Source organism: Ptiloglossa arizonensis, chromosome 2 (assembly GCF_051014685.1).
Source record: "Ptiloglossa arizonensis isolate GNS036 chromosome 2, iyPtiAriz1_principal, whole genome shotgun sequence".
NCBI lineage: Eukaryota > Metazoa > Arthropoda > Insecta > Hymenoptera > Colletidae > Ptiloglossa > Ptiloglossa arizonensis.
In genome coordinates this window covers 32,237,757-32,255,592 of record NC_135049.1, presented here as the reverse complement: position 1 = coordinate 32,255,592, position 17,836 = coordinate 32,237,757, and the positions used below count along the sequence as shown (strand labels likewise).

General features: G+C 52.3%; 2 protein-coding genes across 3 annotated transcripts in view; both read left to right on the top strand.

Moving 5' to 3' along the window:
• LOC143143602 (uncharacterized) overlaps positions 1 to 6,426 on the top strand; it is a 47,481-nt gene extending 41,055 nt beyond the window's left edge. Inside the window, exons 3-6 of one of the 2 annotated variants that reach the window (XM_076305019.1) lie at positions 230 to 342; positions 1,904 to 2,145; positions 4,207 to 4,370; positions 4,450 to 6,426. In XM_076305019.1, the coding sequence (XP_076161134.1) occupies positions 230 to 342; positions 1,904 to 2,145; positions 4,207 to 4,370; positions 4,450 to 4,641 (711 nt within the window). In that variant the 3' untranslated portion in view covers positions 4,642 to 6,426. The remainder of the gene's footprint in view (positions 1 to 229; positions 343 to 1,903; positions 2,146 to 4,206; positions 4,371 to 4,449) is intronic. The other variant, XM_076305018.1, reaches the window with a different exon arrangement.
• A 3,615-nt stretch (positions 6,427 to 10,041) lies between these two features.
• Positions 10,042 to 17,836, top strand: part of LOC143143600 (beta-1,4-N-acetylgalactosaminyltransferase bre-4) — a 63,814-nt gene continuing 56,019 nt past the window's right edge. Inside the window, exon 1 of the mRNA XM_076305015.1 lies at positions 10,042 to 10,134. The gene's annotated coding sequence lies outside the window, so the exon portion shown is untranslated. The remainder of the gene's footprint in view (positions 10,135 to 17,836) is intronic.

Here is a 17,836-nt window from a genome sequence, read left to right as displayed (position 1 = left end):
GTTGCTTTCGAGAGCTCGAGCTTCTCGTCTCGAAAGCTTCGCTCCGACGAGACATCGCGCGGTACCCGCGCACTCGAACCGTGTACGAATCCGTGGGAAAAAAAGATCGTTCCGCGAAAGGTTTTTCGCGCGTTCGACGTCACTCCCGTTTAAATTCGTCTCGAACGAAACGCGAAAAACGTATCGTATCGAGGAGTTAACACGTGTATGTATTCTTGGAACGTCGTAGGCAAAAGCGAGCGGCAAGAAGCTGCAAAGAGTCTCCCTGGCTGTGAGTTTAAAGGGTATCAGAATGACGGACCTCGCCACGGAAGAGGATCAACTGCAAGTGTCCATATACAGGTACGTGCGAAACGTATTCGAGACCGCTTCCCGTTTCGCGGAGCTGGTCGCCGCTGGAACGCGTTCGTTGTAAATTTTCCATCGCTTCGGCCGGTATAACGCATCCGATATTCGTGGCGATGAAACGTATCCAAAATCTCGCGCAAACGAAGCTGACGCGCAAACGTTGCGCGATTCGATTCTCGCCTCGCGGAATATTATTTCCTCTCTTTCTCTTTCTCTCTCTCTCTACCGTTTCGAAACTCCGATTTATCGAATGGATGTTTCAATATCCGATCCGGCATCGTAACGAGAAACCGTATCGTCGTTCTCCCCGGACTCCCTTTTTCATCGGGCGCGTTTACGCGATCGGAAGATTCACTTGGAAAACAATTAACAAGAGCATTCACCGTCGACGATGGAAGAACAATGGACATTAAATTTGGATAATTGCGTTCGATTATTTTTGTCGAGGTACGTAGCGTTGCGAAGCGTTCTTCGGTGGACCAACAGCGATCCAAATGGCTCGGTTACGCTCGAACGCGAAATCCCACCGAATACGGTGATTCCCTATTGTTCGGGGAACGAGCTTTGTTCGGTTATAATACACCCGAAAAGCGTTTTACGCTTCGTAGAAAAAAAAGAAGGAAAGTGGTAACGATCCCGGCTATACGTTCCCGTAGTCGTACCCGGTATCCACGAGCTTCTCGGCAACGCATCGACGCTGTTGATGCTACCTTAATTAACCGGGCCGTAAAAGCGGCCACAGTTTAAACGCAATTAAGGCGTCGAGATTTAGGGTCGGGGAACGTTCTTTCGATTCGGTGTAGTTTCACCGGGCGAAAGATTTCACGGTTCCCCTCGTTCCTGTTTTCGTTTGGAAATTTATCCGTCTGCGTCCCGTGGTAACCTTCGCGCGACGAATTCCAACGAAACCGAGATCCCCGTTCGTCATAAATAAACATAAACGGACGCGGCCTGCGTTCTTCGGCGTTGCACGAGCTCGCTTCGAACGCAATTAACCCGCGAGATTTAGCATCGGGGTAGGTTCTTTCGATTCGAAGCGGTTTCACCATCCGGACGATTTCCAAGTTCCTCTCGTCTATTATTCGCGAGTTTATCCGTCCAGGGTAAGGATCGCGCAACGAATTTCAGCGAAAGGAAAGTCTCCGTTCGTCGTAAATAGGAAGAGAAACACGCGCCAGCGAATATCGTCTTCCGTGTACGAGCACCGAACTCGGCGCGCACGGATCCGCGAACTCGGATTCGTGCTTGTTAATTTTCCCCGTTTCGAGCTCCGTCCGGAGCTGCGTCTTTTCCTACAAGTGCTTTCGGAGAAACTTCCCCTCGGTTGTAATACCTCTGTTACGTAACCGAGGGAAATTCACGGTGCTCTCGAAGCCGTGGTCTTTCGCCACGCGAAAATGATTTACGTTGTTACGGGTACCGTTTGCGTCCGGTTAGTTGCGCGAGTGCTCGGTGTCGATGGTTCCGCTGGTTGCAAAATGGCCACGTTCAACGTGTCTTTTTCGTAGATAGTGCGTATTGGGGCACGTTGGTAAAACTTGTGCAATGTTTTCAGAATTTCGTATTGTTCGGCGGACGCGACGCACGACCACGTGTTCGCGTTCATCGCGACGAATATGAACGAAACGATGGAGTGCCACGCGTTCCTCTGCCCGAAGAGAAAGATGGCGCAAACGGTGACGCTGACGGTGGCTCAGGCCTTTAACACGGCTTACGAAGCTTGGCAGCTGTCCCAGGCCGATCCCAGGATCCATCACGCTCAAGATAAGAGTCCGTCGTTAACCGACGACAGAAGCGGTAGGTAAATCGATCCTCCTTCGCGACGCGCTCCGACGACGGAACGCGTGAAATTGCTCCCGTGCGCGAATTTTGATCCTTTCGACGCGAGATCCGGGCAGAAACGACTCCCGTGTCCGAAAAAAGTAAGTTCAATCTCGCGCCGCGCTCGATCCGCCGTAAAAAGGTACATCGTCGACGCGATGCAATACCCATGTGGTCGAGCACTTAACTCTCCGAGAGTGCGGATATTGCGGGGAGCTTCGACGAAGGTTACGAGTGCGCTCCAGGAAATTGTTCGGTAATATTAAACTTCGTACAGCCCGGTCGGGAACATTACGGAAAAGTAGGACAATTACGGCCGGTCCGTTCCCTTCGTTCCGACACCGCCGACCGAACGCGTTCGTTTCGAACGGAATTAGTCGCGATTACACTCGACGAGGAAATAATTACGTGCCAAACAGCGAGAAAACTGGCCGGAACATTGTTCAACCTGTTCTCGAGATGATCGTTAAAACCGTCCCGCGTAAATTAGAGAGTAAAAGCAAACCTCCGATCGAGCATTCGAATTAATTGAACAACATCGGCGCGCGGTGCTCGCGAACGACCATCGTTTAAATTAGTTCGAACGAGAAGGGTGGCCGAATAAATTTTCAACGCCCGGAGAATACGGCTGTTTCGGTCCCCGGTCCGGATCCCGTTCCCGACGGAGTCCCGTTCAACTCCATCGGGAAAAATTCCGCGCGAGTAAACGTCCTCGCGACTCGTCGCGATCCACGGTTAATCGGAACACGAGGAAACGTCCGGTCGTACCGAGCGAAATCTCTCGCTGCGTACCGACGCGGGGACGGATATTTTTAGTTGGCGATCTTCGGATCGATGGGGTAAGGGCACTTAGCCTGGACGTCCACGAGCGCTACGCGCGAAACCCTCTTTAACGTCGTTGGCTGCTTCCGGGTAAAATCCCCGATGGAATTGCGTTAAACTCCATTGGAAAAAATGAGCCGAGAGTAAAATCGTGCTCGCAATTGCCGGAGATCGGAATCTCCGAGGTTCGCCGGTGGCCGAGCTCGATAACTCGAATACGACGAGACGTCCAGTTGTTCGAATCTACCCCCGGCGAGGGTGGATATCGAGGGATAGGTATTTTTACCGCGCAACGGTCCAAGGGTACTTAACCTGGACATCGACCAGCGCTACGGTAATTCTCTTTCGAGTGCGTTGAATTTCAACGGGGAAAAACGAGCCGAGAGTAAGTAGAATCGCGCTACGGACCGAGCTCCGCGTACTCGTCCTCGATTATTCGAATACGAGACGAGACGCGACGCGACGCGACGCGACGCGACGCGACGCGATCCCTCCACTCGGCGGTAACGGTGGATACCGGGAGCTGGATGTTTTTACTCGGCGAATTTCGAATCGACGCACCGGGGTGAGGGCACTCAGCCTGGACATCCGCGAACGCCACGCCGCGGAACTCTCTTTCGACGTTTCGGTCTCCGGTGCGAGGAAATTTTTCTTTTTTTTTTCTTTTTCTTTTCCTTTTTTTTTTCCACCGCGCTCTTTGTGGCTCGTCGACGTCGAAACCGTAAACCGACGTACTCTCCGCGAGTAACGGTGTCGGTTGAATACGCGTGCCCGAGGAACGACGGGAGTTCGACGCGCCCTGGGGCATTTTCCGCAAATGTTCCGAACGCGATAGGGTAAATAATCAGCGGCGCATGGGTAATTAACGAGGCGGCACCGTTCCACGGTTACGCGGAGGGACGAAGCGGCACGAAGCGGCACGAAGCTACCAATTAGCGGCAAGCTGGAAATCAGCGACGGTGCGCGAAGGTCCTGTTTCCGCGTTACGGAGACTCTTCGAGATTGGTATTCATGCGGGTCGATAACGAAAGTGTATCTAGGAAACCGTATCGCACGGTTGCCGGGAGAGGTTCCGTTTCACGATTTACGCAAATGGGATTCGACCGGCTCTGTTTGTTGTTTACTCGGTCCCGTTAATACCGTGTCCCGTGCGCGGTAGCGTTCGGTCTCCCAACGACCGACCGATCGTTAACCGACCGGCCGATTCTTTCGCAGACGAGGCCGAGAAGAAGAAGAAGGACGAGGACGCGAAATCGCTGGGCAAAGTCAACGAGCGGAACAAGCACACCGGTCAACAACGATGTAACCCGAACGACTCGCAGAAGAATCTTCTGATCGATCTGTCGAACGACGCCAAGCCACCGGGAGGGAACTCGTGGGTGAGCCAGCGAAACGCGATCAACGCGCCGAGACACGCGTCCTTCGAATCGCCGAGTAACGCTCCCGTGATATTTTTAGGTGTGTTTCGAGGAGGAGGGACAGGACGGCAAGAAGATACAGAAGAAGAGCAACGCCACCAGTATTCCCATGACGACTTTGAGGCACACGACCACGTCCACGTCCCATCACGTTGTACCGAGGCCGACCACCGGATTCAAAATGCAGAACGCCTGGGGCGAATCGAGATCGGTGGATCTGATGTGTTCGTAGCAGGCGTAGCCCACGGCCGATAGCTTCCGGGACGTGCCGTTGATCACCGGCCTCTGGAAGCATTTGTCGAACAACGGCCAACCGAAGAAAATCAACCAATAGGCCAACACCGTTCTCCTCCGATTCCTCCGAACCGCTCGGAAAACATCTCGAACGGCCACCGGATCGAACCAGCTACCGGTCGATCCTTCCCGATCCGAGAACACCTTCTTTCGCCACGAGACTCGGCCCCGAGCGCGCTCAACGATATTTTACCGAGCATCCTCACCGCCTCGACGATACGCGCATTTTACGCGCGTCTCGCGATCCACTCGACGCGTTCCTCGAAGAACGATCGATATCGAGCGGTGCTCGAGAGGACCGTACAGAGATCGATGGAAAGAGACCCAGAGGGAACAATTTTCACAATGTATACCTTTTGTATAACGCGTCTATCCGTGCCAACTATTTCACACGCATACACACGCGCGCACATATCGTACGCAATTTCGTAACACTGTACCACGTGCGTACCATTGGACGAACTTTTGTTACATTTGTCGACGACGTCGGAAAGAAATTTTCTTCTCGAACGTGTACACGTACGATCGAAAGAGAGAAACGGTTTACGAAATCGTCCACCTCGAAAGAAACGAGAACGCGTTTCTTCGTAACTTTTAAGCGAACCCTCCTCACCGTTAAATAGCTGGGCTATTTTTTTGTTTGTTTGTTTTTTTCGAAAATTTGTCTCCGCGCGAAAACAACGTTCCGAGCGTAGATTTACGATTAGACGTTGACGTAGAACGTACCGATAGGATACTCGATGTTAATATCGCTTCTCGCGTAGTAATTTTTAAGATAAAACATGCTAACGACGCTCTACGTTCTTTTCTTAGGACGATAAAAGTGGATATCGATTTTATCCTTTCGAAGTACACTCTAGCCGATAAGGTCAAAGTCGTGGTCTCTGTAGAATTAACGAAATAGCGCGATTCGATATTAGAACGAAATGTGTCGATGTACGCGTCGCGACGACGTATATCCATTTAATCGTAGAATACTGTTCGTCGTCGAGACTCTGACGTAATTTACCTCGAAGAGAAATATACGGTTCGAGTATCGCGTTTCCCGTTCGGTGCTCGAACGACACGTTTTACCCAACGATGTAATCGTCGAGGGAGGATATCGTTTTTAATTTGTACGTTGAATCGTTTGAACGTTGTTATCGTATCGTTATCGCGATCGTCGCGCGTAGAGTTATTCGAGCAAATTGTTTCCTCGTTTCGCCGGAACGCGACACGTTGTTTCGATATTACTCGCGACAACTTTTCGATCGCGTCGCTTTTCACTTTCGTAGAAATTTCGATGAGTCGTTGGACTAAAGGGATACCGTAAAAGCGAATATTTCCATTCGCGATTCGACTCGTGCGATGCGTTCGTCCGCGAATCGAATTGGAAGACGATTCGGGTCCACGGTCGAGGCATCGTTTCCATCGTTCGAGAACGACGCGAAAACGAATTCCGTAATTTTCGATCGAAGCTTCGTCGATGAGAATCGACAATAATTTTGTACGGTCGTGATTCGATCGGGTGAAACGCATCTCCGCGAAACGGACGTGCAGTTTCGCCTAATATCGCTAAGTGTTAGAACGTAAGAAGTACACGTGAAATACACATATACATATCCACGTTGTGTTTTACTTGACGGGGGAACGTTCGATCGTGCTCGATACCTTTCGTCGAGGGGCCTCGAGGATCGAAGTCGAGTCGAAGACTCGTACGATTTCGCGTGAGCTCGTGAGCAACGTTCGCGAATTAATTGTTTACGGTACGCCTCTTATTGATTTTCCGCTCCGTAGGAACGTTTCCGTGTCTCCGCGGACACTTTAAAGATGGCGACAGATATCAGCTCCGTAAGCGGAACACGGTACGCGCGAGTAACGATTCGCCGTGGAGAGGAAAATTTTTCGTCGGAGGAGAAAGTTGGCGGTCGCGGTGCTAGCGGTCGAACCGACGAAGAAGCTCCTCTCGTTCTCGCGTTTCTCGTCGCGCGAAGATATTTACCGGACAACGCGGCTCGTTGCCCGCCGCTACCGACAGATGGAGACGCGTGTTCAAAAGTAAACTCTTACCCCGAGATTAATCGTATCCGACGAGTTTATTTATTTTTTTTTCCTTTTTTTTCGTTAACCTTTGCCGGGGCACTCTTTCGCGGCAAATAGACGCTCCTCGGTAAGTAGATGCGCGTATTTGTTCAGCGTCGGGGCTCGCGGAGAACGGGAAGGAAACTTTTTCCGCGAAACGCGAACCCTCGAGAAGGATTTTCGTCCGAGGGAAACTGGAGCAGGCTAAGTTGAAATATGTGCGCGAGGTTGGCCCCCGTGATACGTCAATACATCCTCGGGCTATTCAAGAGTCACCCGAACGGTGGCTAGAGCTATGCAAAGCAAAGAGGAGGACGTTGAAGCAGAAATGTTTCGGGGTTACCGCATAGAGGGTGAGTAAACGAACGTGTGTCGGGCGAAGACGTACGGGAGACGAGGCGGAGGATCGCTTCCCGGAAGAACGAGAGAGACGCGAACTCTCCGACACGGGATGGAAGAGAGTCGCCCGGTTCACCGGAACGCGAAATAAACTACTTTTACGGGTAACCGGGTGACTCTCGGTGTCTCTCGGACGCCCTGGATGCAAAAATATTACCCCGACGAGATTTTATAGAGATATCTACCCTTTTCGCGCGATACGCGACGATAACGCGCGTTTCGTTACCGAGGAATTCCTGGATAGACGCGAGACTCGGTATATAAGCGAAACGAGTAAAGCTGGCTTCGAAACGGGGCGAGGTTCCCTCGAGAAAAATAACGCTCGTCCCTCTGTGCGTATTTCCGTACCATCGAGAGGTCGATACTTGAACGGGAACTCGCGTCCACGTTGCTCCGTTCGCTGCGAAAAAATGACTCGGTTGTAATTACTCGGACAAAGACGAAACCCGACGGTTTCTCAACCGTGGAAGTCCCTCTCTTGGAGGTTTTTTCAGTGGGATCGTTTCCAAGCGATTACCGGCTCGTATATCTTTCCCGCGACACGCAACGCGTCGCTTCGACCCTCCCTTCGTCCTCCCTCGCCTCGGTACACCCTTTACCGAGCGGCTCGTAAGTAATTCGCTGTTCCTGTCGCGCGAGCCGCTTAAACGGAGCAAGATCGAACAGAAACGAGGAAATCTTCGAAGACGCGAACCCGGTCGAGGCTCGTTCGACGAAAAGCCGGGTTTTCCAGGAAATTACGAGGGTAGCGACGGAGGTGGGAAAAAAGAAGGGTCGGCGAGAGGGTGAACGGGTGGGAAGCAGCAGCACGCCCTCCTTTTTTACGGGAGCATCGCAATAATGCCGCGACCTCGACTCCTCGACGTTTTATTTTCCAGATTCGCTGGAAATTTTTCATCGAACGACCACCGCCGCGTTACCAAACGTTCGTTTAAACTTTTTAAAATTAATATCGGGTCGCGACAAGAACGCTTCCGAAAGGACGGGATACTTCTCGAGGATTCGACTCGCGAGCTTGGAAATTCTCCATGCACCGGGACCGAACAGTGAAAATTTATAGTTAGCCGTGAGTAGAGGAAGGGACACCGGGTACGCGATGCGCCGTGAAAGAACGCCGCGGCAAAGCCGGCACGGGGTATCCGGGAGCAATTATAAAACGAATCGGTCCTCGTTTAAGAATTTTTCGCCAAGCCTTTCGCTAGAGTACACCGTGAATAACCGGGCGACGGAAATTCTCATTAATTTTATCTACGACTCGGATAACCCATTGAAAATGGTAACACAAGAGAGCGACACAAATATTTTTCCACGGCTTTTCACCGTTCTCGTTATTTCAGCGCCGTCTTTCAAACCGTTTCTTTCTCTCGCGGATTTAACGGTTTACTTCGTTAAAATTGAAGCCGCCCCGGAACGGACGACCGAGCCTCAAAGAATTAATCTCGCCTTCTCGTGCCCGAACGAAACGATTAAACTTTTCAGCGCGGAATTTACTCGGATCTAAAGTCGATGAACAGTCGGATACCTATCGTGGATTGCCGAAGCCGTTGAAAAGGGGGCTAGATATCGAACGGGGCCGACCGATTCCGTAAAACTTTCAACGAGCCGGCTTCCCAAGAAAGAAATTAACTTTTCTTTTTTTTTTTTTTTGCTCGTCGTTCCCCCGCTGCCGACATCGCGCAAATTTCCAAGGGAACACGAACTTTCGCGAACTTCGATGGACGAACGGTCCGCTCTTAACGGCGATAAAGTTTCCTCGTATTCTTCGCGTTCGTGTTATCGATGCGCATTCTTGCGACCTTCGGGACGTTTTTGCGCGCTCGAAACAATTCGTCCTTATTGTTTCAAATACGGAACGTACGTAAAAAATTGTAAATGTCCCGTTGCATACTTAACCCGGTGTACGATAAAAGCGAACGAGACGATAACAGCATTGTAACAAACTACGAAGAAGCAACGAGATACAAGTACGATCGAACGATTGACGCGCATGCGCGCGTAGGGGGAAATAGGAAGAGTATCGAAAGCGTGGGAAAGTTGTGGAGAAAACAAAGTAATTGCACGCTGGATTAAAAGTCGTTTGTTCGCGTTACGAGTACGTAGGAAGAAGTAGGAATAGAAATTCGGGCCGATCGTTTTCTCTTTCGAAACTTTGCGCAAAAAGTAGCGGCTATCGTTCGAAAAAAAGTAATAGGTTTCTTCCGTGGAATATTTCGAAGGCGATTTCACTTTCTCGACGATTCGAAGGGAAACGATCGCTCGAGGATGTCGTCGAGTACCGCGGTCCCCCGGCAGATGTCGCGAGGCGTGCGTCGAACGGTACTGGCCAAGATGGCGTCTTCGCGAACGTTCGCGCGACCGCGTCGCGTCTGCGACGCGTAAGTTACCGACACCGCCGCTCGTAGGCGCTGTCGGCCGCGTGTCAGTCCGAGAACGTTTCCTCGAGGATGTTCGCGGTAAAGATCTTCCGAACCGGAGATCCGTGGCTACCTCGGTCGTCAAAATTTCCCGCGAGATTCTGGAGTCGCCACGGCCGACGTCCGTCAACGGACAGCGACGGTTTTCTTCCCTTCGTGCGATCCCGACGGTTATCCAGCAAGGACAGTGTCTGTTTTACCCTGTGATCGTGCATTCGGGAACGAGTAGAGAGAGAACGTGCTCCTGCAAACTGTCGTGCGCGTAGAGTCGTGCGGTTCTCTCGTAGGTTCGAGAGGTGATTTCTATGCGATCACATGGTTGTCTCCCGTTGTTTACCCGGTCGTGATCCTCGAGGAGGCCGGAGGCTCGTCGGTTGACAAGGTGCACGCGAGACAACGCCGAAATACGCCGCTCGCGAGTCGGAGAAACGAGGAGCTCTCGTACCGATGGGGCCTGGAGGCTGACGCGGATCGCGGAAGCTGTGATCTCCTCGGTGTTCGGGTTGGAAACGAGAGGAGTCGAAGAAACTCGTCGTCGCTCGGATCTTCGAACAATGGTAAGTACCTTTCGATAGTAGAAACGGAAGACCCTCGGACTCGTCGCGCGGCTTCGATCGCGTCCTTCGCTCGTATTTTTTCCGCTCGTATGCTCACGTGACAGCTGACAACCAAAGGGCTGTCACGATGTTGTCGAAACGACAACGTTCGAACGACGTTTCGTCCGTCGTTCGCGCGAGACGGTGAACTTTGCCTACGTGCCGGCCACGAAATATCACCCTCTTTTTTGCGACGGTTTCGCGGTAGTTTGAATTCCAATCAACGATACGCAAATGGGTGTTTCCATCGGCGCAGTTGGAGCATATTTCATCCGAAATAACGAATGGTAAATACTCGCGCAAACACCGACGTTGTTTGATTTTAGTTAGGGTCCGTTATCGATACGGAATAATTATCTCGCGTAGTTTCGAGCGTTACCCAACCTCGAGAGCAACGTGGAAGTAAATACGAATCACTCGAGGAACGTCTTTGACGTTCGACGAACGCGTAAGAGCTTTCGTAAACATTGTCGTCGCCGGGTGGTTCTTTTCGAATCGAATTCGGTTCTCGGACGATTCGTCGAACGGTTTGCGCGACCTCGGGAAGGTGTGTCGTTGTTGCGCGAGGCAAAATACTATTCGATGCGAACGCGTACCGGTCTCGAGTGCGCGTTCGAAAGGTTCGACTCTGGGAAAGTTTCCGCTCCAGCGGTAGCTCGTTCCGTCGTCGAACCGTACTTTCCCGTTGTAACGATCGTAAACGGAAAGCGGTATCGCTCGACAAATTAAAGGGAAGAGGTTATCCGTCGATAGGGGCGATTATATTACGTACTTGGCGCAAACGAATGGTGTACGCACGCGACATCGAGGAGGGCTAACGAGCGTAATCGTTCGCTAGACAAATAACGAGTTCTTTATTCCGTATCGGTGGCTGCGGCCTGAATGCGATCATTGTTTCCACGTCGCTATTGTATTCTTTCGTCGACGCAAAACCGGGATCGTTTAACTGGATTTATTTCAGCGCGCGGGGGTGCGTTTTCGTTCGTTCGTTCGTTCGTTTAAATTGGAATTCAATTAAACGACAAACGGCCTCGCGTTTTCGAATATGCCGCGTTGGGTATTGTTCGACCGGGACGGATAAATTCTGAAGGAATGTATGTAACGCGAAACGGCCATTCCATTCGCGCGGTCGTTAGACGGTCAAACGAGTGCAACGTCAACGCGCGTACAGACCCAAATTCGGAGCGAATCCATTCTCGGCGACGCATTACGTTAAAACAATGGGGACCGCCGTGCGCGTTGCGACCTAAATGCGCGATAGTCCGCTTTTAATCTCTGGAGATGGAATACACGCATCGATGAACCACGGTACGCGCGTCACCGATATTTTCCAGCTCGGTTTTCGTACATTTTTCGGTCGCTCCCTGACCGACGATCGATCGAGATTCGTTAAACGAGTCGTCGAATCGGCCGTGGTTGCGCGACGCGCTCGTTCCTTTCGGTTTTTCGAATCTTGGCGATCGCGCGGCAATCGAGCTACGAAAAACCGAGCGCGAAGGAAACGACGAGGAAAACTCTAGGTATATCGTGCAACGTCTCGACCACGAGACATAATCGTGTCCAACGACCTTGCGCGACGCGTTACTACCGTCGTTCGACGCGTAAAAGAGACCCGTCGCAAAGGACACTCGCGTCGCCTCGCCTCGCCTCGCCTCGCGACGCGCTAATTGTACAACTCGCGGTGTAAATCAAACGCGGATACCTAATACGTTCTCTGGGTCAAGATCGTAGGAAATTACTACGCGCGACGATCGCGATCGCGGGACCTTCCAAGAGATCACGAGTCTCGAAACGAGTAATAATTGGACACTTTTTCAGAGCAATCGCGCAAAGTTCAAACCCCGCTTTGAGGTTAGAATTTTAGAAAGTTTCAAAGATAGTCGTTTCGACGTCGCGCCATGTATCCGGGGTAGGTGTTCGTTCCCGAAAGTCGAGTAATCGTCGCGCGATGAATGTAAAATTTCCGACGAAACGTAAACTAGCGACAATTACATTTATAACACTTATTACAAACGTAAACGTAAATACGTACCGAATCGACCGAAGCAAGATTTATTCTCGTCGATTGAATCGCGGCGTCTTAGGGCCCGTGTATCGACGAATGGTTTCTCATTCCCATCTCCGGTGGAACGGAATCCTCGTTTTCGCAGGACGCGAAAATAATTCGATCGAGGATGCTCGAGTAAGTCCGTCGCGGTTTTTCCAGCGAAGAATGCTCAATCATCGAGTCCATTCTTCATCGAGCGCGCTCGAAGAGTCGGCTGTTTTTGCGGAATTGGCCGTCGACGATGGAGTCATAACTACGGGAACCATCTTCCCGGTAGAGCGCGGCGGTTTGCACGGAGGTTCGTTAAAAGGGTGCACTTAATCGCTGCAACGATGTAATTGCAGTACGCTCTCGACATATTTTATCCGTGACGTAGTAATTAAGGAATTTGTGCCTCTCCCTCGGGGAGCTCGAGGCGCTCTTAACGGTTTTCCCTTTAAACATTTTTAATGCCCGTGAAATACGCTTTTCCTCGCTGGGAACGGATGTTTCTTTCCGAGACGAAGAGGAGATCGTTCCTCTTTTCGGGAAACGGGGCGTCGAGTCGAATTCGAAAGGGTTTCGAGGAAAGATTTCCCGGCCGGTGAAACGCGATTCGCGGCGGGACTCGTAACGGACGGAGCGTTGCGGGAAACGAGTTTGCGATTCTTTCGTCGGTGGAGGTAATTTCGCGTTACTCGCTGAACACCGTCGAGTTTTTTCGCGCACGCGGTAACAACGCTCTCTACGCTTTTGTCGGCGAGCGAGGGAAAAAAAAAAAGGAAAAAAAAAAAAGAATCGCGGGCGAGCGTTGAAAAATTTCGTACGTATTCCCCCGTATCGGTGGGGGTTACTCGTCGCGGAACTCGAAACGCTTTTAACCGCTCGCAGCCTCCCACCGGTCCGTATCGCGGGCCGCGTTATCGTCGATCGCGTCGCGGGCCAAGTTTCCCCGCGCAACGTGTAACCTCGAGGCTCGACCATCGGGTTACTCAATGCCCAGACCTTGGCTCGAACGAAACTCGCGACGACGCGTCCGTTCCTAACGCGACAACAGCTATACGCCACGCGCGCACTCTCCGCCGCGATAAATCTCCTTATCAAAAATGCGTCTTGTCGCGACGTCGTTCCCTCTATCGCGGTAACGCGTTCCGAGCCGAGTTACGAGCCACGCTCTCGCGTGTATTTCGCGCTCCTCGAACGATACCGATCGATTCGCGAGTACCGTAACCGTTTCGACTTTTCTTTCATTTCGCTACGAATTTACAACCGTTACGCGTACCAAGACGATTCACCCGCGAAACGTCCAATTGGCGCGCGTTCAGCTAGCGCCAATCGGATACACGATGCGGCAAATTCGGATATCGGCCGAGAGAGTTTCGGAAGAGGGAAACTCGAAGCGCGTTACGACCGCGTCTCGGTTGTCTCATCGGCGCTGTAATTCCCACGGAGTACAGTTCCCGAGCTTCTCGTCCTACGATCCATCGTTTCGTTTCCAAAGTCGAACCCGAGTCGACCGGTATACGAAAACCGACCGTGCGAACGACGCTCTTTATTAACGGGCTACGCAAATAGGATACGCGCGGTACTCGATGCTGTCTCGCGAGATCGTTCGCGTTTCGTCGAAGAACGTTTTCCACTATCGTGGACAGTGTCGAGTTACTTTTCCAGAGAAGGTGGTTCATTTCTCGCGACAAAGGGCCTTCGTCTTCGTAGGAAGTACTCGACGACGCGTCGGTGAAATTGACTCGCGTCCCCGTTCGCGGTCCCCGTGGAACGCGGCTTTTAACGCGTTTCGCGACGGAATTTATAAAGCGTCGTCCACGCTGCCCGCTTCCATCGAAAGCGGATAAAGTCGGGAAACTGTGTTCGGTCCTGTTCGATTCACCACCGAAGAGATATACGGTTTCAGCGATCGTTGATCTTTCGTCGTTCCTTTCTCCCCGAGCGGCGTGCGCGTCGTTTCGTACGCGATTACAAGGGGGAGCGCAAAGTAGGAAGTTCGAACCTTGACCCAGAGATTTCCACGTTCGTTTCGATACTCCCCCACAACGGGAATAAGGCGTGGACGCTCCGACGTCGTAATTTCTCTTCGTGACTCCGGAGAGGTTATCGCGTGCAAAAAAGAATTCGTACGGTAATTATTGTTATTTGTATCGTTGGGTGTCGAAGGACGACCGGCCGTCCGGCCGTTCGTTCGAGCGGTGGGTTTCCCTGTCCGCGGTTCGCGGAAATTTCTAACGAGCGGAAAACGCGATATTAAATTAGCGAGGTTCGAGGTTGAAAGTTCGGGCTCCCGTTGTTCGTTCGTCGACGGAATTGTACGAGATTCGAAGTTCGGTCCGCGAACCGTCTACCGCGTGGATGGATGTACAGTGCTCGCCGGAAAGTAATTACAAGTTTATCGCGCCGGTTGCTCCCGGTGGAAAAGTTTCGCGTCGAGAGACGTCGCCGGGGATACATATTTCCGGTTCGAAGTCGAGCATTTCCCCGAAATTTCTTTCCCGTTCGTTTCACCGGACGAAAGTTTTCGATGTTCGTTAATTCATCGCACGGTCGAGCTCCCGGTTCGCGCGGGCGAGCGCGTTCAATCGTAACGCGTGTGCAACGTGCATCGTAGAGCGCGGTCGGATCGATCGTCCCGTTTAAAAATGCATAACGGCGATGTCGGCTCTCGACGATGTCGCCGGGTCCATAATTCGGGCCGTGAAAGGTTCACGAAAACGCGATCGATTCGCGAAATCGGCCGATCTTTTCGAGAAACGCACCGAGCCGAGATCGTCGCGCTAAGAAATTACGTCGCGTTTCTTCTATTTTCGTTTCACGGTTATCGCAACGGTTGGCCGATCGTAACGAGAAACAAAATCGTTTTCCCCGGGTGCATCTTCGACGAGAGAAGACGCCAACGCGCGTTACGCACGCGCTCGAACGAGCAACCTTCCCTCGAATCCTACCGCGGAGAATATTCCCGTACAGTTTTCCGTCAACCGAAGATACCGTTTACGGAATCGTTTAGCGCATCGTACGTCCGCGATACGGAACGAGAAAACACGTAACTGGAGTAGAACGAGGCTGCTCGCGATACGGTGATTCGTTCGGCGTTCGATTCGCGGCGATCGTCTCGAGTCTTTCCCTTTCGCGACGTTAACGAATCGACGAATCGAATTCCTCGTTACCGGGTCTCGTCGATTCTCGCGCGATGCAATTTCCCGGATAATTCCGGTTTACGCGCGGAATACGAGTTCACCGCGTCAAGATCGGGCGACGTTGCGCGTAATCGGTCGCGCGCTCCATCGGTGGGAGTACGCGCGTGAAATTGGCGGGACGACTCGTCGTTGATCGGGAATTTAATCGCGGCGTCGAACTTTGCTCCGTTTCGATCCGGTGACGCACGGTGTGCACGCTTTGTTCGCCGGTTCCCGTGCGCGCAGGTCGGACGAGGCGCGCGTTCAACGTTCCGCGATCCGTGGATCCGACGGAAAGGAAAGATCGCGCGGAGCGAGGAAGAACGCGCTCGCGAACAAGAAAGAGAGACCGGGCCACCGATGAGTTACGAAGCTCGTAGCTCGTTTATTATCGCAACGGCGGGGTTAATCACGCTCCGTCTAACGATTTCCTTGTTAAACCCCGCGCTGCTGACGATGCCGGGATTCGTGCTGTTTCGCGGCCCCGTTTCAACGGCCAAGGTGGAAAGTTATCTTCGTCTTGCTGAATTCCGCGGAGCGAATCACTCGCGGAAACAGGAGAGAGGGAGGGGGGCTACCGGAGCAAAGAACGAGAACCCCGTAATCCGGAACGTTGCCGTTTCCCATCTTCGGCTCAACGTGGACGTTAATATCGCCCGAGGGAAGCCGTTTAATCGCCTCGATTAACATTTTCCTCGTTCGTACACCGTACTTTGTCGCTTCCATTGTCCCCGACGTTAACAGCGGCCGAGGTATTAACGAGTATCTGACCCGAACTTTCCGCGGTACGACGCGAGAGGAAAGCGCGCGTACGCGCGATTTCGATCCTTCAGGTTCGAGTGGAATTTCCGCGATACTCGCGATTCTCCTAATTTCGCGATCGCGTTTCTCGTGGTTCCCTCGTCGAGAAGCCGTGGTTTCGCATCGGGTGGTAGCTCGGGGAAAAATTTCTTCTCGAACTGGCGTTTCTTCGACTCGAGACTGCGGAAGACTGCCGAAAACTCGCTAAAGAAGAACCGTGGGTTCGCGAATCGAGGATCGACGGTAGCTGCGATGGGGAGAGAAGTTGGCGACGACTCGAGAGGTCGGTAAGCATACGCGAGACGGTACCGTATCGCGAACGGTCGACCGTCGTCGTGATTTACGGCATCGAAGCGAGTTCTCGGACGCTTCTGTTGGTTACGTAAGCCCCGCCTTTGCGCGAGACGTGTTCGGGAAGAAAAATTCCCGTTTACCGGTACAAACGCGCGTTTCCTTGAAACGTTGAAACGATAAATAGCGGTTCGCTCGCGTCGTCGCGATCGAGTCTCGCGGCGCGTCGATACTCTTCGAGGCGGTTTCCAAGATCGGTCGGTAGTTTCCGAGACGGTGGACGTTAGCGTTAACCGCAAGCTCGAAACGCGAGCGTAGACACGGCGGGGCTTTCCGAAAGTACCTACGTGGTTCCAGGAGCGGCACGAGCTACACCTTCCCTCTCGCGTATATCGCCTGGAAGTAACGCGCGCGCCGATGGATGCGACGTACGCGTCGCGCGTTACCAACACCTTTGAAAATATTTTCGAAGCGATTCCTTCGTTTCGTGTGGAGTTTCCTCGACGAACGCGCTCGATCTCTGCGCGTTTCGGCAGCACCGATCGTCCCGGTTCAATGCGCGAAACGTTTCCCCGACGAGGTTTCGATTTCAATATCGACGCGTCGTCCCGCCGCGCGCGAGAACGAACGCGTAAATATTCAAAAAAACACGGCTGTACGCTCCCGGCGTTCGATTAGCAATCTTTCGTTCGCGTGCGCAACGATGGTCGCGGTTAACGTTATTACCTTTGCCCTAGACCCGATAATAATCCGAATTCCCCATTGTTCCCTTGTCGTAATTACTCTTCGCCGGATCCGGCGCGATCTCCTACCGATAATTCGTTACGAGTTTACCATTTAATCGAGCCTTCTCGCCTAATTACCCGGCCATTGCTCTCCGAATCTACGCCCGAGCCCGCTAATTACTCTTTGGCAAATTACCGTGCTTTTAGAAGGGATACCGCCTCGGGAAGATCCCGCGTTACGATATTTTCGGCTCGTAGAATTTTGCGAGCGATCGCGATTAGTCGATCCCTCGATCGGGGAGCAGACCGGAGGAGAAGAGCGGAAAATGTATTCGGTCGGCGAATATATTCGTTCGAATTTCGCGCGAGAGAACGAGGAAAAAACGGTTCGGTCGATTTCGATGTTCGAAATCGTTCGGTGATGTTTTATTTTTAGACGCGCGAGGACGCGGATAACGATATCGCTACGGTCTAACAAGGAGTCGTGGAAAATCTCCTGGCCGGTATACTCGGCGTTGCACGGCTAACAAAAGGATTCCTACGTTCCGAAATAACGGCGACGAAGCCAAATACGGAAGAGTCGTTACCGGGATACTCGGGCCGTTCTTGGGGATCGAGAGCGCAAGAGAACCGCA